We start from the raw sequence: 25136 nt of genomic DNA, 5'->3' as shown, positions 1-25136 counted from the left end.
TTTGATCCTCAGCTACCTTAACTATTTCATCTCTCAAAGCTAACCATTCATCTTCCTTTTTTTCCCTTCCCCTGTTCTAGTCAATTGTTCCCTAATGCTCCCTCTGAATCTCTCAACAACCTCTGGCTTCTTTCAACTTATCCAGGTCCCATCTTAATTTCCTATCTTTTTGCAATTTCTGTAGTTTTAATCTACAGTTCATAACCAATACAGTGTGGTCAGAGTCCACATCCACCCCTGGAAATGCCTTGCAATTTAAAATCTGGTTCCAAAATCTCTGTCCTATCAATGTATAATCATTCTGAAACCTACTGGTGTCTCCAGGTCTCTTCTATGTTTACGGCCTTCTTTCCTGATACCTAAGCCAAGTGTTAGCGATGATTAAATGATGCTCTATGCAAAATTCTACCAGGTGGCTTCCTCTTAAATTCCTTGCCCCCAGTCCATATTCAATTACTGTTTTTCCTTCTCATCCTTTTCCAACTATCGAATTCCAGTCCGTCATCACAATTAAGTTTTTGTCTCTCTTAACTACCTAAATAATTTCTTTTATCTAATCATACATGTCTTCAATCTCTTCATCATCTGTGGAGCTTGTTGGCATGTAAACTTGTACTGCTGTGATGGGTGTGGGTTTTGTGTCTATCTTGGCTACAATGATATGTTCACTATGCTGTTCACAATAGCTTACCCATATTTGATCTTATATTATAACCCTGAATTCACCTGACTATAAGTCCTGTTCCTGCATATCTAATTTCAACCTATCCATTTCCCTTTTTTAAATTTTGTAATCTACCTATCTGATTAAGGGTTCTAACATTCTGCACTCCAATCCATAGGATGACAGTTTTTTAAAATAATATCACAATAAAAAGTATTTCTGCTAGCACCTAAAATGTTCTATAACACTGTGATGACAAATTTTTGGATTGCAAGTTATTACATAACACAATAAGATTGTGTCATGTGCTCAACTAACAGCAAAGTACACAGTTGTATACATGTATCTCTGTAACAGGGGAACACACTTACCACTTCTGTTGTATGCAAAATTTTGATTGAAAATATCTCCTAAGTTAATTGTACATATTCCGTCAATATATGACTCCTTGTTATGAGTATGGTTTAGACATCATGACATGGTGTGAAAGATGACAGTTCTATGTTCTGAATATCAAATAAACATACTGGTACTTCAAGATTTTTCATTTATCTTATGACAGTATCCAAGACAGAAATTGTAGATTTTTAAACTTCCAGTTCTCTCATGTAGATGAATTTGGAAATGGGAAGAGAAAAAGGTGTAGATAAGTGGGAAGGGAGGTTACTCCAAATCCCAGAGTAAATGAGACAACAACCACTTAGGAGCAATTGAAAGTTTATAAAGTGCAATTGCAAATGAAAGTCAAAGAGACAATTGTAGAAGTGGTGAACTAAATAATTATAAAAGGGAAGTGGGAGTATTAATTTTTTCAAGTACACATTAAGCCAAGAAATAAGAGGGAAAGGCTGTTGAGGAGTACTGAGAAAATGTGAAGGATAAGTAGAGCTATAGTAGGTGTTGAGAACCAAATTTGTACTGAAGCCCAGTTTCCCTTTTTGAGTGTTAAAAGTAGGGTTGTTGGGAGTAGGGTCCCAAATGGACAGAATAGTGAAGCCAGTGTACAGATCTGTTGCATTGTTAATCAATTACATGTTGTGTTATATTAGTGTTAAGTTTGTTTTCTTCTTACACCTTGTTGGAATATTACAGGAATGGAAATTCTAGCTTATAAAAAAAAAAAAAATACCAACATGACAAGCAACCACTTAACTACAAATGTAAAGTGCATGGTGCGTAGGCACTATTAAACAAGAGCTAATACAGATGGGAGAGATTGGCTTCCATTTATTCATTTTTATTTCTTACATGGTTGTTGGAAGTTTGATAGCGACCATCTCAGAATAAAATTATAAGTAGACTTTTCATCTCAGGTGAAACAACAGAATCATATCTTTAAAATTGCTTGTCTCTTTACTACTAAAATCTTGCCAGTAGGTCAATTCATATGTGCAACACTTAAGAATGGAAGTAACATTTCCCTCATGATATGTAACTACAAAGTAATGTAACTCGATGGAAGTAGAATCATACATAGAAAGAACTGCTGTGGCATAGTACAGAAGATAATTGAAAGAAATACACAATGACAGAAACTTTTGTTCAAAGCAATAACCACACTGAAGTCACTGCAATTAATGATGTTCCCCAGGGCATTACAAAAGATGGGACATAGTTCTTAATAGAGTGTGTGATCACTGTGGAGGGCAATGCATGCTTTGCAATGTGCTCCCATGCTGAGCACAAGGTTTGGAAAGAAGTTCTTGTTGTAGGGTGTTCCATTCATACACCAGTGTGGTTGACAGCTGGTGGATAGGCTCTGGTGCATGTGGGCATTCTGCAATATGTCTCCCCAATGTATACCTCACAGACTCAATGGGATTTAAGCAGTGCAATGGGCAGGCCAGTCCATTCACGGAATATCCTTGTGGTCCAAGAGCTGCTCCACCTGCGTTGTTGAGTGGGCTCACACAATGTCATCCATAAAAATGAAGTCCGGGCCATATGGACTTCTGAAAATATGCACATCGGGAAGCAGTACAGTGTCACAACACTGACCAATGAGTGTACCATGTTAAAAGATTTGTAGTTCAGTATGCCCTTTCAATGTAATGCCTTCCCATGCCATAACACTTGGACCACCAAAATGATCATGTTCAGCAATTGTGTGTTCCAAAATGTCGCCATTTGAGGGACTAGGGAACCATCACAGTTTGCGGTGACTTCAGTGTAATCGCTGTCTTTGAATAGAAGTGTCATTTCTGTTTTATTGTATTTCTTTGAATTTTCTTCTTAACTATATGATAGCAATTCTTTCTATGTGAGGTTCAAGTTTCATTGAGCTATGTTATTTGGCAGTGTCACGTCAGGTGAAAGTTACTTTCGTACTTAAGTTTTGCACACCAGTGTATGCCCTGTTTACTAAAGCTGTTCATGTGTGGGTAGATAGTATGTGGGTCATGAAAACTCTCTCTGTGAGTTGTCAGAATAATTTGAGTCTATTGCATAAGGAAGTTATAACATGATACTCTACATATCTTGGAAGTGGCCATTCTGACAAAAATCGTCTGACTGTATATGGCATATAGACTTTTGTCTAATTATTGCACACTAACAAAGGAGCAATGACTTCACTTTATAGACATAAAAGCTCATGAGTTGACTTCATTTGTGGATTATTTAATAGTAGGAATGATGCATTATCATACAGTGCAGGCTTTCATAGCCGATATTTGTGTGCTTTCTGATTTTTACTTTATGCACTTTAGGCTGTGGTCCAAGGCATATTTATTTGCGTAACATTTTGTTTTCAATGGTAGAGACATCATCAGAGGGTATAAAGACTCAGAAAGCAGTACTGAACTTAAACAAGTGCAGAAGCCTAACTGCTTATATATAACCATGTAATGTTCGGTTCATAATATCTTCAGATCGTTGCATAAGATTACAGGTTTACGCTGAATTGTGTTGTGGAGCTTGCAGTGGAGAAGAGTTGGTGCTGTTTGCTTTATTTATTACTAAGAGTCACAACTTGTGTGATTTAAATCCCTTTTTTTTTGGGTGGGTGAAAGGTTTTTCTGTGATTTTGAGTTTCAGCGGTCTCTCTGTATGTCCTACCATAGTAGTTGCTGCTGATAAACCTTTCAGGATGTGAGGTCGTGGTCCAAGAAACTTTTCTGTTCCTGACGTATCATCCAGGATTGCGCTGAACATCTTCAGAGACACTCCTTCGCTGAGTCTTGGCAACTACTATAGTAGTGTTTGGACCTTGATAAAACCGTAGTATCGAAGAAACAAATTTGAGGCTCCCGGGTCTCAGAGCATGATCTGCTATGTTATACCCCACTTAAGGAACACAAGAGCAGTTTTCATCTGGGAAAGATGGATAAATTGGCAGTAGATCGTGCTCCAGGACCAGTAAACCACCAAATTTGTTTCTTTGATACTGTGGTTTTTTAAGATCTAACGATTACTATGTTAGAATGTACGGAGAGGCCATAGCAAATTAAAAGCACAAAAATAACTTTAACAGAAAAAAAGGATCAAAACTGGACAAATTGTGGGTCCTAGTGATAAATGAAGCTAACAGTATCAAATGTCCCCTACTACAAGTGCATAGCACACATTGGCACAACTGCAGAGTCTTAGACAGCAGTCTGATGACATCATAAACCAACCATTCTCTGGATATGTATAAACAGTGCAGCTTACTGAGCTGCTTTATGTTCGAAATTGCTTTCTTACTCATTATAGCCTCTGATGACATCTGTAGCTCTGAGAGACAGAATGTAAGGCAGAGAAATATGCTTAGGACAGTGACCTAAAACCTATAAAGCAAAATTCATCAATGATATATGAGTTAAGCTTTATTACTTTTGTATTAGTGTTAGCATGTGGCAGGATGGATTAGGAGACTTGTGACATAAGTTCATGTGAATTGTTTTAGGAAGTGAGAGCCTCCATGAGATCAGTCATGTACTTTGTGAATGTACATCAGAATGTATGTGTGACCGTGAAGCTCATGACTGTGCAAAAAGAAACATTTTACATGGAATGAATGGCATGTGTATATATAAAGAGACCATTGTGTGTTGGCGGGTTTAATGAGAACATGACTCTGGAATAACCTCTGAACATTTGTATGACAAATAAACTGAGAGGTGGAGGATGATGGTGACCTCTTCCTCCATCCCACCCCATATTTTTATTCATTTCCTCACTCAGGTCATTATTATTCTTCCTTTCCATGTTTTCATCTCATCTGTTGTTGTGTATATTTATTCACTTCCACACCCCCGTATTTTACACATGGTGTTTTTTCCCAAAGACATTTTGTCGTATCATTGTGGTTTTTACTCCTTACCTTTGATATTTTGTATTCTTCCTGTTCACTGTTAGAACTCAGGACTTGACTATTGTTTGTTACCAGTTACTTTTGTGTGCACTTTTTGCTTTGCCGTTCCTGTCACTTGGCTGCTTTTCCACATGACAAAGAAATTGTTCTTAAGTTCGAGAAGATCAGGAAATGGTGTATATTTCCTTCTGGGATTGTTCCTAGATGGCAAGAGTAAACTTCTTTTCTGTCTCACATAGCAATCCTCTGTTTATTTCTCTTTTGTATTTCATATTTGCATATTCAAATCAGTGGACAATCCAACGTGGAATAATAGGAGATGTAATATCCTTTGTCCCGGCGTTGCATCTTCCGTCCCACCTGTGAGCGTGGCTCAAGTCCCTAAGGAAGATCCAGTTGGAAGGCCTGCCACATACGTGTAATGATCACATCCTATTCCGTTCCTGCCATCATCATTTCCCACCCCATCAGAGGCAGGGACACATGTGAAAACCTTCATGTTGTTGTTGCAACTTAATACATTTCACTTCACAACCTAATTATCCATGTGGGTGATTGACCGCATGTAGGCTTGTCCCAAGGATCAACTGCCCAATGTAGAACATGCTGCTCAGCTCAATGTGAATGATTTTAATGGTGGGTGCCATCTGTGCCATCCCCCACCCTCAACACCACCTCCTGAAGTACACAGATGCCGGCTCTCCTTCCAACATAACCCATTCCTGCAAATTTCCTGGCACAGTCTCCACTATTCCCTGCCCTCCACCTGCGTCTACCCCTATGTCAGATAACACACCATTCCACCATTCTGTTCCAAGCCAGCCAATATACTCCATTGTAACCTAATTATCACATTGTCTCTGTACCTTTTCACTCAGGATCATCTAACTTCCCATTGTGCTATATTCTTAGTGATTTTCATATTGTCATTTCCTATGTGCTTGTTTGCTACTAAATGAGTCATCTGTTCCATAAATAGACATTTATCCTCTCTCTTTTTTACCCACTGAATCAAGCGTCAAATTATTTGTTACCTCATAATTTAAATCTGAGCTATTATTTTCTGTTGTTACTTTTATCCTCATTATTCATCCATAGTGCAATTTTTTTTATCTATGACTGAGTGGGACGGGCAGTGGTAAACACAATGGGCTCATAACCTGGAGGACAGCAGTTCAAGTCCGTGTCTGGCCATCCATATTTAGGTTTTCCATGATTTCCCTAAATATCATACGGTGAATGCTGGGGTGGTTCCTGATAAGGCACAGCTGACTTCTTTCACCATTCTTTTCATCCAGACTTCTGCTCTGTCCCTAATGACCTCATCATTGACAGGATATTAAATCCTAATCTTCTTTCCTCTCCTGAGGTCCAAGGAGTCTTAATTTGGGGCACGAATAACAGTGCAGCCACAATTAACCAAGGCTTATTCATCCATATACAAAATAACAACAAGCTGTTACAAGTAAACAGTAAGAACACATCTGTCAGTGAGTGCCTTGAGTGCCTGCTGTGCTGTCTTTATATAGAGAAGGGCTCCGGTAGACAGCACAGCAGCTGCCATGCCATGTGCACAAGTCCTGCGACCCACCACAGGTAGCCTCTTGTGGGCAGCCCACACAGACGCCATTGGCAGGCAGACATTTGAAGTGTAGTGCATCAGTGGTCTGGTGCCATGGTACATATACAGGTAATGTGTACAGGGTCATTGCACCCCTCCTCCATTGGGGAGAGGAGCTCCTCCGACGCAGAAGTTGAAGCAACTTATGAATTATCCATGGCCTCTGCAGTGTGCACCGCAGGTGATGACTGCAGCAGTTGGAGGAGGTTTTGGGCCAGAACGGGTGAGGAGGGGTGGAGGTGAGGCATTGGTGGACATGCATGGTGGCCGCCTCTGCCTCCTGCATAGTACCATAAAAGAGGACTGGTGAAAAGGGCAGTGGTATCATCTTGACTTCCAGAACCTTAACGTGGCGGAACAGCACCGACAGTGAAGTCCCGGCCACTTGGGTGGGGATACCACTAGTGAAAGACCATACAGTATCAACACTGCCGGTGGTGGAAGCACTGGTGGCAACAATGTGTTATGGGAAGGACCAGCAGCATGCTGTGCCCCAAAGGAGAGGGCAGGCAGTGGTGAATCTGTGGCCCTCACTGTTGTACAAGTTCGCAGCTGATCATGGTGGTGTGCCACCAGCCTCTCACTGGTGCGTGCACACTGTACAGAGAAGGCAGCTGCAGAAGTCGTGGCCAGTGTACAGAATCCACTCTGAGGAGCCAAGAGCAAACTGTGACAAAGGCTGTGCTCATGGGTGTTGTTGGGGCAGCACAAGCAGATTCAGGAAAGTGGGTGGCGACTATGGAGCATATTTAGAAAGACTCTGATCCCCCATCAGTGTAAACCCGTAGGAACTCGAGAAGTGTGCCAAGACATCATCTGTGGAGTAGTCCGTGATATACTTTTTCATTTGAAACTTGAATGTGCTGATGAGACATTGTGCATTACCACTAGTCTGGGGGTGGAAAAAGAGGCACAGTCACATGGTGAATGCCGTGATGGGTGCCACTGATGACCTCACCGTTGAGTGCCCATAAGCTCCTCCTTGATGGGGGCAGAAATTGTGGAAGGTCTGAGATGCAAACTGTGGAGCTTTATTCATCACAAGCATATATGGCAATACTTAAGTAGAAAAATAAATAAATAAATAAATAAAATGGAGAGGACCTGAATTGTAACTGCAGCTGACAGCAAAGGACAGCATACAATGTATGGAAATTTAGAGAAAGCATCGACAACCAACAGCGAGTAAGAATTAAGGAAGGGCCCTGCAAAATCAACATGGACGCATTCCCATGGTGCAGGTGATGAAGAGAGCATCGCATGTGGTGCCACCTTTTGAGTAACGCTTTGAAAGCAGGCTGCAACAATATGCGCTGGGCCAAAACACGTGCTGATGGGCCAGTGACTTAGTAAGGGAGGATCTCCCTCTCACCCACCACCCCCCACCTCCTCCCCCAGTATCTCTGATGTAGAATCTGATGCACATCCCACCATAGGGCAGCTGTGATCACAAACATGGGCGCCACCATTAAATACCGAAAGGTTGTGACGGAGGGCAAAATAGTTGTGCAGAGGATCATAAACCAAGCCCAGAGGTCTGTCTGGCCAACCATACTGAACGAGGTGAACAAGTTGATGCGAAAATGGGTCGGCAGTGACAGCAGCTGCGATCTGAAAGCCTGCAGCAGGAAATCCTTCAATTGTACATTGCGTCTCAAATCTAAATGGAAACACATTGCGTCTCAAATCTAAATGGAAACAAAGGAGTTCATCTTCGTCAAAAGTAGGGTCCGGCCCCATCATAAGCTGGGACAGCACATCGGTGTTCGCATGTTGTGCGGTAGGCCAGAAATGTATTTCAAGGTTGTGGCAAGACAGAAACAAGGCCCAGCACGGGAGGCAATTACCAGCTTTGTCAAGCAACAAAGCAGTAGGATTAAACAACAAAAGCAAGGGCTTGTAGTCAGCAATGTGGTGGAACTTAGACCAATAAAAGAACACATGAAAGTTTTTGATGTCATAGACGATAACAAGTGCTTCCTTTTCAACTTAGGAGCAGTGCTTATAAATGGAGTAAAGCGTTTTTGTTGTTTAAGCTATTGAATGTTTGGAACCACTCTCATATCAGTGTATGAGAATGGCCCTGAGACAAGAATGAGAGGCATCTGTAGCCAAAACCGGGTGGTGGCCAGGATGGAAAGTAGCCAAACGAGGAGCAGAATGTAATTTATATTTCAAAAGCTTGAAGGCGTGCTTACAGGCTGGTGTCCACTGAGAAGGAATGTTCTTGTGGAGCAACTCGTGGAAGGGATGGGCCACACCTGGAATAAATTTGTGAGAGTATTCAGATTTACATAAGAATGCATGAAGTTCTTTGAGGCTTGTAGGGCAAGGCAGAGCTGTGATGGCAGCAACATGATGACATAAAGGCTTAACACCATGCTGAGAAACTTCAAACTCCAAAGTGGATGGCTGAAGAATGTGTAACTTGGCCAAGTTGCATTTGAACCCTGCAATATTTAAGAACATGAACAAGGTGCATAAATTATGTAAATGCTCTTCTGTGGATGCACCCATAATGATGATATTGTCAAGATGGTTGAGGCAATCTGAAAGGGACATTGTCAGTTGTTCCAAAAAGTACTGAATCATTGCTGGGCCACTAGCCACACCAAATGGGAGGTGCTGATATTAGTACAACCCAAAGAGCGTGTTAATCACAAGGAGCCATTTAGAATCCTCATCCTACATAACCTGTAAATAGTCTTCAGATGAATCGGTTTTGTAGAAAAACTGACCCCAGTGACTTTAGCCAGTAACTCATCCTGACAGGGCAAATTCAGCTTTTTAACAGTCACGAGGGGGATAGCCCACTCACTCAATGTAGTTGGCCCAATGACATCAGGTATCCAGTTCTTATTTCACTTTATTGTGCAAAGTCACAGAATAAGGCGCACATGGAAATAGTGTCGCTGTGCCATAGGTTTCAGGGTAATGTGGATCACTAAATTAGTGGCACATCCAAAAAAAGAAGTGAGAACTCAGAACATCTAACTGCTGGTAAGGGACCTGGTCTGAAATGAGGTGCACCGTATCTGAAATGAAAGAACCAAAAGCATTGAAAGCATCCAGACTGAACAAATTGTCAGTGAAAGCGTCACCCACTACCAAGAAAGGCAAGGAACGAACCACAGATTTATGCACAGTGGGAGCTGTAAATTACCCCAAAATTGGAATATGCTGCTCATTGTAACTCACCTAATGTCAAGTAACTGGAGACAGTGCTGCAGGTCTCAAATCCACATATGCATGCAAGTTCAATGAAGTCACGGTTGCACCCATGTGCACATGTTATCTGAACTTTGTGTCCCATCACTCACACTTCAATAAACAGTTGTTGTGAGTCATAAACAATGGAGAGAGACAATTAACGTACATGTCCATGTCCACTTGGGCGGGGGGCTGGGAACAACACACAGACTATATGTGTCCTTTTTGCTACAGTTGTTGCATGTTGCCAAGCACTTAGGGCATGTAGCCCTGTAATGTTGCACAAAACTGTATGGGCAAAATAGGAGGGCAGAGCACCATCATTGCTATGATGGTGGTTGTTCGGCAGGGCGTGGAGGCCACATTCGTACAGCTTACATGTTGTCCCTCTCCCAATGACTGATGGCCCCTGGCCAGGGACAGGAGCCGCTGTGGCAATGTGACACCAAGCCTCAATATGATCACCTGCAGCACAAGATACTTTGAAAGGTTCAGCAGTATTAAAACACTTCATCCAAAGATGGATTCTCACACTCCAATGCATGTTCCTTATTGGAAGTCAACCAAATGATTGTGTCATGGACCATAGAATCAGCATAGGAATCAAGATGAGTGCTGGTAACAAACTGACAATTGTGACTGAAGCTATTGAGCTTGGCAGAACTGGCGATGCTGTTTCTGATGACGAAAGAACTTTTATGTGTGGCACAATGACGTGTGCATTTATGGCCGTAATTTGACAACTTACACATTTTATCAAATGAAAACAACGCAGGTTCCTGGAATATCATAAGGGGGAAAAGGCGGCAGCTACAGCGACAGCTTGGAATCCACCATTGTAGCCGATAAGTTTGTGATAGCAAGTGTAAGAGCCTCTGGTTCTCAAGGAGAGAACACTGTCTCCATGGACATGTAGCCAATAGACTAAGCTCAAGGAAGTGTATGCCACACTCCACCAATTGTGTCATAACGCAAGATATAAATAACAGTGCAGGACTAATTAACCAAAGTGTATTCATCCATATACAAATGAACAACGCACATAGAAGCTGAAACGATAAGAACACGGTTAATAGCCAGTGCCTGCTGCAGTGTCCTAATATAAAGGAGGGCTCCAGTAGACGGCAGCTGCTGTGCCGTATAGACAAGTCTTGTGCTTCTCTGCAGACGGTCTCTGGTGGCTGCCAGTGCAGATGCTGTTGGCAGATGATTTGAAGTGTAGTGCACCAGTGGCCAGGTGCCATGGTGCATATCCAGGTATTCTGTACAGGGTTATAGCATAAAGGTTCTGGGTGACTTCCTTGTTCCTCCACTGCTTTTCTAATGGTAACAACTGAATAAATCGCTGGGCACTTTTCTGATATTGTTTACTTCCTATAGTTTTCCTTTTGCTCTTAAGCTCTAAAAGCTGCAAATTTGTTACACAGTCATAAAAACTGATTACAGTGTCATACTGGTTTTACCTGACATTATAAAGTGAATAGTTATTATTGTTTTAATATTTGATTTATGACCTCTTATTTTAGTCCTACCATGACTATTTACTTCACACATAGGGTACTGTAACTGGCAATCACTGGTATTACACAAAGGGAGCAGAAAATTCTTAGGAAGAAACTCATGGTATTTGGTGAAATATTTTAAACTTGAAAGAAATACTTACACTGTATTAGGTGACTCACATTCCTTTCCTTAATATTATTATAGTTAAGTGTTAGTGGTAACTGACATTGTAGTTAATGCACTCTCATTTGTACCAGCAACTAATGTATAGTACACATAATTATGCATATGATTTATTAGGTTGTCACTGGTATGCTCCGCAATGGAAATGCAGTTAATTATCCTGTTGGGGTAATACCACTTGGCCAGACCAACACACTTGCCAAGTCACTGTTTTATGATTCTGATACCAATGTTGTGAAACATATTGCTGAGGCAACAATGGCTGTAATTCGAGAGGCAAAGAAACCTGTAGATGTAATGAAAATTGAAGTCTTAGGGGTAAGTTAACTAACTCATAATTTAAAACAGTGAGAATTATTATAATGTGCTTGGATACCTGTGAGTTCATATAGATCAGTCCAAGACCTCCATTCCTAACATTTGTCAAAGAGAAGTTGCATTAGTGTTCTGAGTATTATTCCTGAATTTTGTCATGATTTTGTTGGTAGATCATTAATATTTAATTATCTTCTGTGCAGTTATTATTTTGTCATTCTTTATGTACAGGAAGACGAAAACAAACCAGTAAAGCCAGTGTATGGACTGGGGAGTATACAGTGGGGAGCCTACCGAGATGCGCATGCTAAGAGGGATAAATACTGGTACTGGGGAAGCTTACGGTCCTATGTTACATATGTTTTCACTGGTCTTAAAAGTGAAAAAAGTGGGATATCTTGGCAGTGTGATGCAGAGTTGGACTACATCTATCCATGTGGTGGCTGTTCAAAATGTTTCAATCCAAATGTTGTCAGGAATAGAGCCACTGCATCACAGCCGAGACGTTGGTGGCAGTCATTTCTTCCAAGACAGACAGCTGTATCAGGAACAGGTTAGTGTACAAGTACAATCAACAAAGCGAAACTGTTCGCCTGTCTTGATAAGCTTGATTATCTTCGGTTGTGTACAGCTCGCACCAAAAGGAACACAACACACACTGGCAATTCCCACAGCACCACATGTAGCGCACTTTCAGCAGTTTATTTGTTCCCTTCTTAATGTAATTATTTTACTTATAGACCTTTCTAATTTTCTCTGATTGCATATAATTTCCACGTATTGTTTTATGTATACACTCTACTACTTTTATCTGTTTGAAACACCAAGATGTCTGTGCCTCAAATATGCAGTTAAGAGCAGAGTTTTACAGTTATGTGGTAGCTGCATGGCAAAATTTGAGGATCAAGATTTCCATGCAAGTAATTAAGGTTTGCATCCCCTTGGTACCATATACTATTTTTACATTGTATTGTTTGTTAATGTATTGCAAATGTAACATGAGTATAGCCGAGGTATGCCGAAAATGAGAACATACAGTACCATTGATGGGTATATGACAGTTATTTACTGACAGGATGTCTCAGCGTACATGGGCCATGAGAGACACTGTCCTGGCACTCGTCCAGTATGGCGCACTGTGCACTGTGCCAATGATGTGATCCAGTTCCAGGAGGACCACTCACTGATTTACACAAGTCAAATCTTTATCAATGGTTTATGCAACAGGCTGGCATCGACCTGATTGATTGGCCTGTTTGAGTGGCAAACTTGAATCTCATTGAAAATTTTGGGCCAAAGTGAAGCATCGCATTAACTTAGACTGCCGTTTCTAGTGTTAGATACATAGGAGAGTATTGCAGTCAATGAGATCTATTTCCAGAGGCTGACCACCTTCATACCTCATCAAATGAGACAGGTAATTGATGCCAGTGGTTGGGTAGCTTTCATACTATCCTCACTCCTTACATGGAACTTTCCTTGTCTTACATTACTCCACATCATATTACAACATTCGCTACAACTGTACATTTGTTAATTAGAAATTTACATTAAATCATTGTACTTCACATTTTACTTATCGAGTTCTGCTACTTAACACTTAATACATCTAAATTACAGAAAGAAACCTCAGAGAAAGTTAATTACAATGAAAATAGAAATTGTGTGTTAATATGAGACGGTCAGAGAAAACACTTAATATCAACCAATATAAGAACAGGTAAAACCTAAAATAATAATATTCTCTTTCTTACTGCCTCTCCAAGATTTTATGTGTTTACTGTGCAAAAGAAGTGTAGTCAGGATTTATAAAAGCTTGTTTTCAAGTTAACATTCTTCGGGGCCCAAGGATAGCATTCCATGCACTGTGCCCATTTCTCTGTTAGTTTTCAGAGAAATGTCCACTACAAAATATGCGTTCAGTGTCTTCTCCTTCAGATTGTACATCTGAAGCATTGTCCTCAATTAACTTTGCATCAACATATGAATGACTGTAAGACTGAATCGTATTTTTTTTTCTCTTTCTATTTTTCTTTCCCAGGAACAAAACTTTTGCTTCTGTCTCCTTTGATTCCACTACAACTCTCATCTCTGATTTTTTCCCAACATTCCCTGTATGGAAACTATGCTAGCTATGTAACAGATTCAGAATGTGCACTGATTTTTGTAGATCAGGTGGTTCTTGATGTAGCATGCAGATTTTGGGAGCTTGTCAGCTACCAATTGGACTCGCATTTACTCTGCTGTTTTCATCTTGTATGTCATACTCCTGGTGTATTGTAAAGTCATTGTCTCTAAGTTTATGCCTGTTCTGTGGGAACAGTCCCATTTTCCAGAGGCCGTTTATAGCATTTTCCATTGTCACTGGTCTCAAGTAGGTAACTCCATAGAACCTCATTATCAAAAATGAAGTTGCTACTTGACTTGTGTTTTTGCCCACCAGGTTTCTGTTTCTTGAGGGTAATGTGTTTTAAATGGCCTCATGAATCCCCACAAGAGGCTGTATTTTGTGCATGGAATGGGGTGATTGACAGATGATGTGGACAGAGTTTTCTCTTGCTTTATCTATCACTCAAATGTGAAATGATGCCCATCATGTATTAGCACAACAGGATCATTGGCTTCTTAAATTTTACAAACTTGTCAAACCACTTAGAAAAATATGAGTCTGAATTCAGCTGCAGGGTAGCAAAATGAAGTTACCCTAATATTAGATACCATGTCCTGTTGTCTTATGCTGGAAACCTAGCCACATAGTTACATTGCTGAGTTTGAAGGACAGTTGATTACAGCAAATGAAAGAGTACTTCGTGAATGATGTAATGTATGAATATTGTTGCAACAGCTACTCAATTTTAGATATTAAAGTGCCACAAGCATATATCTCAAAAAACTTGACATTTGGCACTTTTAAAATCAAGAACACTCCAAAATATCCAGGTCCCTGATTATGTTATTGTCACTGCTCTATGCCACAGGCACTGTAAGAACAATGTTCTGATACCTCCCAGAAGAGCTGAGAACTTATTGTAGTCATAATCTAGCCTTCTCACATTAACAAACTCTCTCATAACAGGCACCTTTCATCTATATTCAAAGTTATTTTCAGTAGTGATAGTATCTCTGGTTAAATTAAAAACAATGTCAAATCAGAACATAAATAGTCATTTTCTCAAATTAAATTCTAATTGCAGTAAAGAAAAGAGTTGTCGTTCTGTCATCTGATGTCTGTAGTTTCATACCTACAGGCCACTGACATTGCTAAGTTCCATTTTCCTTGAAAATTATGGAGAAACAAACCATAATTTTCTGTTGGAAAGTCATATTCTGCAATTGTCTTGTCAATTAGTAGGTTGTGCAATTTTGTATGTGCTTACCCCTTTTGGATAATTAAACTGGATTTTAATAAATATTGTCTGGCAGACTTTAAACATTGAATAGCTGACCTTATTTTTACCAGCGTATTTGCAATTTTACTTAGAGACCAAAATGTATTAGCTCATTGTTATCTTTCTTATTCAAGTTCATTTTAATAATTTTTTCTGATGCATTTGCTTTCCCATTCTGTCTGGTACTTCTGTGAATAGCTTTACACATACAGACAGAACTTTTGCATCTTAATTCAGACCTGATTGCTTTTGACATTGAGATCAGGTCAAAAGTTTTTCTGTTGATCTTAGCACTTACATCTGAGTGCATAATTTGATAAATGGTGTATCGTTATGAGTTTCATTCATGCCAAAGAATTCAATATTCATTCAGTTAGTTACTCTCTCCAACATTTGATATACGAGCTTCGTAAAAGATAAAATTTTGCTACAAGTCTGATTGTTTACTCTCTTCATTGTGCCTGTCTGTGACGCAGCATCTCCTCTGAGCAGTAAGTAGCAGCCTATCCTTTTCATAATATTTCTGATCAAAAATCATTTTCTCCTCAATGTAGTAATATTCTCACACACCTATAAAACAAATATCTTTACTATAACTTGGATGAATTTTGTTTAGCATTTTGTGAATTTATCTTTGATACTGTTTTCTTTATCTCATACTACAATAGCTCTCTTAAAGACTACAGATACCATGCATCATTGTTGTACTCATTAGGACAAGAGAAACTATCACAGAATGGCTATTGGCACGTACCAGATGGTGGAAAAAAACTCGTTCACCGCATGATGATCAGGCATTGACTGCGAGCTACTTGATACTAACACCTCCGTCGGACTGCATCTAGCGCTACCTGTCAAATCACTACACTTTTCATGATTGCTGTTGATGCCCTATACTTCTGTGTATAATATTTAATTGGTATTAATTTCCATTGTCATGTGTAGTACATCTCACTAGTATGATAATATGTTGTTGCTCGACATGGGCGTTAATGGTGCAAAAGCATTGCCACAAATTGCAACAAGGCTGTACATGCCAAGAATGCCTGATGTGGTACTTTGTCATATTTTGTGCAAACAGTTTTGTTTTGTTGGCTGTAATTGAGAAATAAATAAATAAAATAAACATTGGTCTTGAAATATGTCTGCTTGTGTCTGTATATGTGTGGATGGATATGTGTGTGTGTGCGAGTGTATACCCGTCCTTTTTTCCCCCTAAGGTAAGTCTTTCCGCTCCCGGGATTGGAATGACTCCTTACCCTCTTCCTTAAAACCCACATCCTTTCGTCTTTCCCTCTCCTTCCCTCTTTCCTGATGAGGCAACAGTTTGTTGCGAAAGCTTGAATTTTGTTTGTATGTTTGTGTTTGTTTGTGTGTCTGTCGACCTGCCAGCACTTTCATTTGGTAAGTCACATCATCTTTGTTTTTAGACATATTTTTCCTACGTGGAATGTTTCCCTCTATTATAACCATAAAATAAACATTATTATGAGAAGGAAAGTTGCTACTCAGCATCTCTGCTATATGGTGAGTAGCAACTTTCCTTCTCATAACATTGTTACATTCCATCCTGGATTTTCCATTCATCATCATCATCATCATCATTTAAGACTGATTATGCCTTTCAGCGTTCAGTCTGGAGCATAGCCCCCTTATAAAATTCCTCCATGATCCCCTATTCAGTGCTAACATTGGTGCCTCTTCTGATGTTAAACCTATTACTTCAAAATCATTCTTAACCGAATCCAGGTACCTTCTCCTTGGTCTGCCCCGACTCCTCCTACCCTCTACTGTTGAGCCCACAAGTCTCTTGGGTAACCTTGCTTCTCCCATGCGTGTAACATGACCCCACCATCTAACCCTGTTCGCCCTGACTGCTACATCTATAGAGTTCATTCCCAGTTTTTCTTTGATTTCCTCATTGTGGCCACCCTCCTGCCATTGTTCCCATCTACTAGTACCTGCAATCATCCTAGCTACTTTCATATCCGTAACCTCAACCTTGTTGATAAGGTAACCTGAATCCACCCAGCTTTCGCTCCCATACAACAAAGTTGGTCAAAAGATTGAACGGTGCACAGATAACTTAATCTTGGTACTGACTTCCTTCTTGCAGAAGAGAGTAGATCGTAGCTGAGTGCTCAGTGCATTAGCTTTGCTACACCTCGCTTCCAGTTCTTTCACTATGTTGCCATCCTGTGAGAATATGCATCCTAAGTACATGAAACCGTCCACCTGTTCTAACTTTGTTCCTCCTATTTGGCACTCAATCCATTTATATTTCTTTCCCACTGACATTACTTTCGTTTTGGAGATGCTAATCTTCATACCATAGTCCTTACATTTCTGATCTAGCTCTGAAATGTTATTTTGCAAACTTTCAATCGAATCTGCCATCACAACTAAGTCATCCGCATATGCAAGACTGCTTATTTTGTGTTCACATGTCTTAATCTCACCCAGCCAGTCTATTGTTTATATGATCCATAAATAATATGAACAACAGTGGAGACAGCCTTGTCTTACCCCTGAAACTACTCTGAACCATGAACTCAATTTACCGTCAACTGTAACTGCTGCCTGACTATCCATGTAAAGACCTTTAATTACTTGCAAAAGTTTGCCTCCTATTCCATAATCTCGTAGAACAGACAGTAACGTCCTCCTAGGAACCCGGTCATATGCCTTTTCTAGATCTATAAAGCGTAGATACAATTCCCTGTTCCACTCATAACACTTCTCCATTATTTGCCGCAAGCTAAAGATCTAGTCCTGACAACCTCTAAGAGGCCTAAACCCACACTGATTTTCATCCAATTGGTCTTCTACTAATACTCGCACTTTCCTTTCAACAATACCCGAGAAGATTTTACCCACAAAGCTGATTAAAGAGATACCTCTGTAGTTGTTACAATCTTTTCTGTTTCCATGTTTAAAGATTGGTGTGCTTACTGCTTTTGTCCAATCTGATGGAACCTGTCCCGACTCCCAGGCCATTCCAATTATCCTGTGTAGCCATTTAAGACCTGACATTCCACTGTATTTGATGAGTTCCGACTTAATTTCATCCACCCCAGCTGCTTTATTGCACTGCAATCTATTGATCATTTTCTCCACTTCCTCAAATGTGATCCTATTTCCATCACCATTCCTATCCCATTCTACCTTGAAATCTGAAACATTACTGATCGTATTTTCACCTAAATATTCCCTCCATCTGCCCAAGGCATCCACAGGATTCACCAGCAGTTTTCCTGACCTGTCCAAAATACTTGTCATTTCCTTCTTACCTCCAGAATGGTTTTCCAGCAGCTTGACCCATAGTCTCCAACCTGTTTCCAAGGTCTTCCCAAGATTTCTTCTTGGATGCTGCAATCATCTGTTTGGCTTTGTTTCTTTCTTCAACATAACTTTCTCTGTCTACCTGAGTTCTAGTATGTAGCCATTTTTGATACGCCTTCTTTTTCCTTTTACAGGCTGCCTTGACTGTGTCATTCCACCAAGCTGTTTGCTTCATCCTACTTTTACACACTACTGTTCCAAGACATTCTTTAGCCACTTCTAGTACTGTGTCCCTATACCTTGTCCATTCCTTTTCCAATGACTGTAATTGACTACATTCAACTAACTGGTACCTTTCTGAGATCGCTGTTATGTGCTTGTGCCTGATTTCCTTATCCTGAAGTTTCTCCACTCTGATCCTCCTACATATGGACCTGACCACCTGCACTTTCAGCCTCACAATCCCAATTTCACTGCAGATTAAATAATGATCAGTGTCATCAAAGAATCCCCTGAATACATGTGTGTCCCTCACAGCCTTCCTGAGTTCCTGATCTGTTATTATATAGTCAATGACAGATCTGGTTCCCCTGCCTTCCCAAGTATACCAGTGAATGTTCTTATGTTTAAAAAAGGAGTTTGTGATTACTAAGCCCATACTGGCACAGAAATCCAAGAGTTGTTTCTCGTTCCTGTTGGCCTCCATATCCTCTCCAAATTTACCCATAACCTTTCCACATCCTTCTGTTCGATTTCCAATCCTGGCGTTAAAATCACCCATGAGCAGAACACTGTCCTTGTCCTTTCTCTAACAACTACATCAGTGAGTGCTTCATAAAAACTGTCCATCTTATCTTGATCTGTCCCTTCACAATGCGAATATACTGACACAATCCTAATTTTCTTGCTAGACACTGTCAAGTCTATCCACATCAGTCGTTCATTTACATACCTTATTGCAACTACGCCGGGTTCCATTTCTTTCCTGATGTAAAGCCCTACACCCCATTGTGCTATTCCTGCTTTGACTCCTGACAGGTAGACCTTGTATTCTCCCACTTCCTCTTCTTTCTCACCCCTTACCCGAATGTCACTAACAGCTAAAGCGTCCAGCCCCATCTTACTTGCAGCCTCTGCAGCTCTACCTTTTTCCCAGAGTAGCCCCCATTGATATTAATAGCTCCCCATCTCATTACCATTCATTTGCCAAGTCGTATCTTAGGAGTCCCTGGTTTGTCAGTTAGAGGTGGGACTCCGTCACCTCCAAAGGTGCGAGGTATTTTGCTCTGATTGTTGCCAGCATCATATTTAAAGTACCAGGGAAGCAGGTTGCTAGCCTTACTTGCCCCGAGTCCCATTGGGTTTTACCCCTAACGGCTGAGGGACTAACCGGTGGATTTGGTAATCTTTGCCCATTGTTTAAAATAAACATTAAAAATAAGTCATGCTGCTGAAGTTATTAAGGTGCAACAACTTTAGTAGTAGTAGTAGTAGTAGTAGTAGTAGAAGTAGAATAGTCCAAAAATTGCCAGAGATTTAATTTTTTATGTTTTACACTTTAGACTTACATTGCATATTCAAAAATGTGATATTGCATCACAGAGACAGGCTGCTTTTACTACCAGCATTTCTGAAATTGCAAATGTTTATTTCCTGTTTCCCTGTCTCTATTTGTATATGCTTCTTTTCTCCACTTTCAATTCAAATTTGTACTTTCTTACAATAACGTACAAACGGATGTTAGTGACTTGTATATGTTGATGCTTTCAACTCTTCTCCATTTCCTTACAGGGTTTCTGAGTGGTATTTTCCAATTTTTTCATAGTTTTTGTTTCTGTTTGTATACTGAAATTGTCTTCCATTAACAATAAATGCCAAACGTTCTAACTAGCTGCACTTTCCTAATTATAGCATTACATCCAGTGCAGTGATCTCACATTAATCCTAAAAGCTGACTATCAAGTATTGATTCTGCAGATTTTTTAAAATGATTTTAAAGCATATTGACAACATGTAGGAATTTTGCAATGGAAATAGTTATTCACCATTATGGAGTGAACTACTGCAGTTGAATTTGTTATGTGCCACATTGAGCACTAACCTGTTATTGCCTATACTTCTACATGTGCCAGGCACCATGTGCTTGGCCAGATACCTCACATTGCATTACCTCTGCAGCCTGACTCACACTTGACTGAAAATTTCCCTCTGAATTTTGTCACTGCTGAGACAAGATAAGTACAGAGACTGTAAACGTTATTTTTGCACTTGAAGTTTCCAACCTCCAGGTATCTCTGAAGATATCACACTGAAAAGTATAGAGAGATCTTAAACCCTCTTTTGAAATTGAAGATAAGGCCTTTCCAACAGTTTCTGACATGATTTTAGCAGCCTATGATTTGCCCAGTTAACCTCAGCAATTCAGTCTCCCGCTTTAGGTACTCATCCATAATTCCTTCAGTTCTGGCTATGCTATCTCAAGAAGTGAATAAATCTGTCAGTACATAAGCTGATATTTTTAGATCACACATCATGGTATGATGTTTGAAATGGTGCATATTACACCATTAACTGCCTGTAAAAGATACACAGTCGAGTCACATTAATGTGACTGCTACCCATGTTTGATATCAGCATACAATAACCAATCACAGATGGCATATGGCAGCAGCAGCAGTGGAAGGTATATAAAGTGTGCTGTGTGGGGTTGCAGAAAACAGTGCAGCCGTTGTCGTAATGCACTATCCAAAACTGGTGCTGAGGCAACTGTGGTGCATCATGAACAATATATGACAGGGGTAAACAGTGGCTGCAGAGATATGTACGGGTGAATAGAAATGAAACTGTCAAACAATTGACTGCCCAGATGAATCAAGGGACTACCAACAGTGTCTCCTCAATGACCATTCAGCAAATGTTGCTGCTTATGAGCCTCCACTGCAGGCACCTGGTTGTGCACCCATGCTGACTGCTTTTCATCAGTGATGAAGGCTGGCATTTGCTTGTCAGTACTGCAACGGGTGTCCACTGAGTGGTGACAGGTGGCCTTTTCAGATGAATCACATTTCGTGCTCCATCGGACAGATGGCTGTTGGATCATCAGAAGAGTCCAGGCCAGAAGAGGGAGTGTTATGGTCTAGGGAATGTTTTCACGGCATTGCCTGGGTTAGCTTTTCATTCTAGAAGGCACATTGGATCAACATAAGTATGTACTTATCCTTGGGGACCTTGTCCTCCCCTACGTGCAGTAGGTTCTTCCTTGGCAGGATGGCATCTATCAGCAGTACAATGCAACATGTCACACAGCTCAAAGTGTACCAGAATGAGTATACCATACTTTGCTGGCCACCAAACTCCCTGGATTTAAACCCAATTGAGAATCTGTGGGACTATCTAGTTTGGGCTGTTCGCACCATGGATCCTCAACCAAGAAACGTAGCACAGCTTGTTATATTGCTAGAGAAGGCCGAAATGCACGCTATAAGCTCACGCAGGATGGCGTGAGGTCTGAAACAGGATACGTAATGAATGCTATAAAGAAAAGTACGTAGCTTCTGGAATACTTAACTTTAATCCATCATTTGTATACATCGTTCTTGATGAGACATGCTTCATACGATAACTATCAATTGCTATGGCGCCTTGCTAGGTCATAGCCATTGACTTAGCTGAAGGCTAGTCTATCTATCTTCTCTGCAAATAAACGAGGCTTCGTCAGTGTTGCATCGCTAGCTAAGTCGTCCGTACAACTGGGGCGAGTGCTAGTAAGTCTCTCGAGACCTGCCGTGTGGTAGCGCTCGGTCTGCGATCACTGACAGTGGCGACACGCGGTTCCGACATGTACTAATGGACCGGGGCCGATTTAAAAGCTACCACCTAGCAAGTGTGGTGTCTGGCGGTGACGCCACATTCCTCCCTCGCAAATCGGCGAACGGTCGTGTTATAAGGCTTCCGCCCGCCGTGGGGAGGGCCCATGTTGGCGTCTGCGATGAGGTGGAGAGCCTAACAACAGGCGAGGCTGTGCCACCCGCACCCGGCCATTCGGTCCGAGGGGAGCTAGGAAACGCCTGAAAACCTAGTCCAGGGTGCACGCCAACATGCGGTGTTTGCGCCTGTAAAGAGACCGGAGGGGCCGAAGGGTCGACCTCCATCGAGTCGGAGCACCCGACTGGCGAAGACGACAGATGGTCCGGAGCGGGCAAGCGTTCCATGTCGGAGGACAGCTGGTCATGGGAAGCGATCGGCGGCGTGCGACCCAGGGAGGCGCTTGGCAGCGTCGGCGGGAGAACAGGCGGCGACGGCGGCGTGTCGCCATGGGGCAAAATGGAAGGCAGCGTCGGTAACACCTGGGGATGAGGCGAGCCAGTAGATGGGTCCCCAAGGCTCTGACCGGACGGCGCCGTCGCTGAAAGCAGACGGGGAGCGGCAGAAGCCGTGCGACGACAGAGGCGCAGCTGATTGAGATGGCGACGCACCTCACCAGAGGCCCCCAAAACCAGATACATAGCGCGGTCGAGGCAGCGAAGAATGCGCCCTGCGAGCCAATGCCGTGAACCGCGATAGTTGCGATAGAATACAACGTCGCCCGGAGCAAAAGCAGGAGTCTGCCGCTGCACAGGAACCTGATGCGGCGGATGCAACCAAGACATCAAGGTTCGATGAGGACGACCGTGAAGCAACTCAGCCAGCGAGCGACCGTCGCGGGGCTGAGAGCGATACGAGGACAAAAAGAGCAATAACGCTTCTTCCCGAGAATGCGACTCTTTCAACTTCAACTTCTGTGACTTGAAAGTCCGGACCAATCATTCAGCGGCACCGTTTGACTGAGGCGAAAACGGCGCGGATGTCAGATGTTGAATACCATTGGCCTCGCAGAATGACTGAAATTCTGCGGACATGAATTGTGGGCCATTGTCGGAAACTATAGTCTGCACACGTTCAATCACACCTTGTGATTCCAAATCGTGTAAGGTTCTTGCGACCTCATCACGCAATGCGTGGGGAACATTGCGCGCTCTGAAAAATTTCAGTTGCGCGTTTACTTTCAGTTCCAAATGTGCTTCATAGTTCTTAGCGCAACCAAGGCCCGGTGCAAAAATGTCTGCAAAGTCGTCACATAGACGAGAAACACTGGCTGAAGGCACAGTCTGGTTCACTGATCGGACCTGATTCACTATAGACAAGTTAAACAACTGAAATAAATCTAAACCAAACAAGTTCACTGCATTAGAAGAACGAAGTACGTAAAATGACACCAGTTTTGTTTGTCCCTTGTATGTTGCAAGAAGGCTGCACTGTCCTAACACAGGGATCGTGTGACCTGAATATGTAGTTAGCTGAACATTTGCGGCACGCAACGGAGGAGCGCCCAGTTGTTTGTACGTGTCTTTATTGATCAATGAAACTGCAGCTCCGGTATCGAGCTGGAATGGGATCACGTTGCGATTAATGTCTAAGTCTACAAAAAGTTTATTGTCCTGCTGACAAGAGCGACTGTCTCGTGCAATGTGAACAGACACTGGTACAGAATCACTTGCCAATTGACGTGATTTCCGGTGATGTCGACGTACACTTTTTGTGGGACGCACACAGTCACTTTTAGAGAGAGTGGCACTGGGCGGAGTGGAATTAACTACATGAATTTCCATGGGCGAAGGTTCACGAGCCTGAGTATTCTTGGTTCGATTCCGGCGCAAAGCAAAGGGCCTGGAATGGTTTTTAGTGTCCGATCTGAGCTTTTTCTGGCGAACACTCTGAACATGTCCTTTTTTATTACAGAAAAAGCAAATAGCTTGGCGTGACGGGCAATTCTCACGTGAATGTCTAGTAGCACACCGCGGGCATGATTTTAGTACTGCGTTTGCATGCTGGCGCGGGACACGTGGCTGCGCGGACGTGCGCGAGGGATGTTTACAGTTCCGTGCAGCTCGCCCGGCGGGCCGGTTAATGTGACACACAGCTGGCGAAGTTTCAAATGATTCCTGAGCAAAGTCAAGTGTGTCTTGCCTATCCAATATGTCCATCACTTGTTGAAGGGAGGGATTGACTAGTTTCAAAATTTGCTTCCGTATGCAAACATCAGAAACATTCTGTGCAATTGCATCACGTACCATAGTATCTGAATAAGGGAGTCCACATTCACACTCAAAAGCACAATCCCTGGTAAGGCCTTGCAAAGTTGCAACCCACTCCCTATTAGTTTGAGCGGCCGTACGTTTTGTACGAAAGAACGTATACCATTTTGCAACTACATTGACTGATTCCTTGAAATATGCATCTAATGCACACAAAATTTCGTCGCAGGACAGAGTTGCTACGTCGCGTCGGGGAAATAATTTCACTATCACACGGTACGTTTGCACCCCTACACACGCCAATAAATGAGGCTGCCGCTCGTTACCTTGAATTCTATAGGCGGCGAGGTGAAATCCAAATTGCCGTGACCAATCCGTCCAGCTTTCCATCGCCGCATCGAATTGTCGAAACTGGGGTGCAACAGCATGTTGTGGCTGCGGTAGCAGTGAAGTGGCGGCTGCCGCATCGGTTTGCATTGCGCGCTGACCCTGGACAAGCTGTCCAAGGGCATCCAATAACGCCTGCGTCTGCTGATTCTGCAAGCGATAAAATTCGGACAGTACATCTGGAGATTGTGGCGAAGCCATGACACAAATAAAT

The 25136-nt window shown here is 41.8% G+C and overlaps 1 protein-coding gene across 1 annotated transcript in view; it reads left to right on the top strand.

Annotated features, from left to right (window-relative positions):
- The window catches only part of LOC126416618 (acylglycerol kinase, mitochondrial), a 95558-nt gene that overhangs the window by 21953 nt on the left and 48469 nt on the right, over positions 1–25136 (top strand). Inside the window, exons 4-5 of the mRNA XM_050084374.1 lie at positions 11593–11793; positions 12022–12343. Of these exons, the coding sequence (XP_049940331.1) occupies positions 11593–11793; positions 12022–12343 (523 nt within the window). The remainder of the gene's footprint in view (positions 1–11592; positions 11794–12021; positions 12344–25136) is intronic.

The sequence above is a fragment of the Schistocerca serialis genome, chromosome 8 (genome assembly GCF_023864345.2).
Source record: "Schistocerca serialis cubense isolate TAMUIC-IGC-003099 chromosome 8, iqSchSeri2.2, whole genome shotgun sequence".
In the NCBI taxonomy this organism is placed as follows: Eukaryota; Metazoa; Arthropoda; class Insecta; order Orthoptera; family Acrididae; genus Schistocerca; species Schistocerca serialis.
This window is presented reverse-complemented; position numbering and strand designations above follow the sequence as displayed.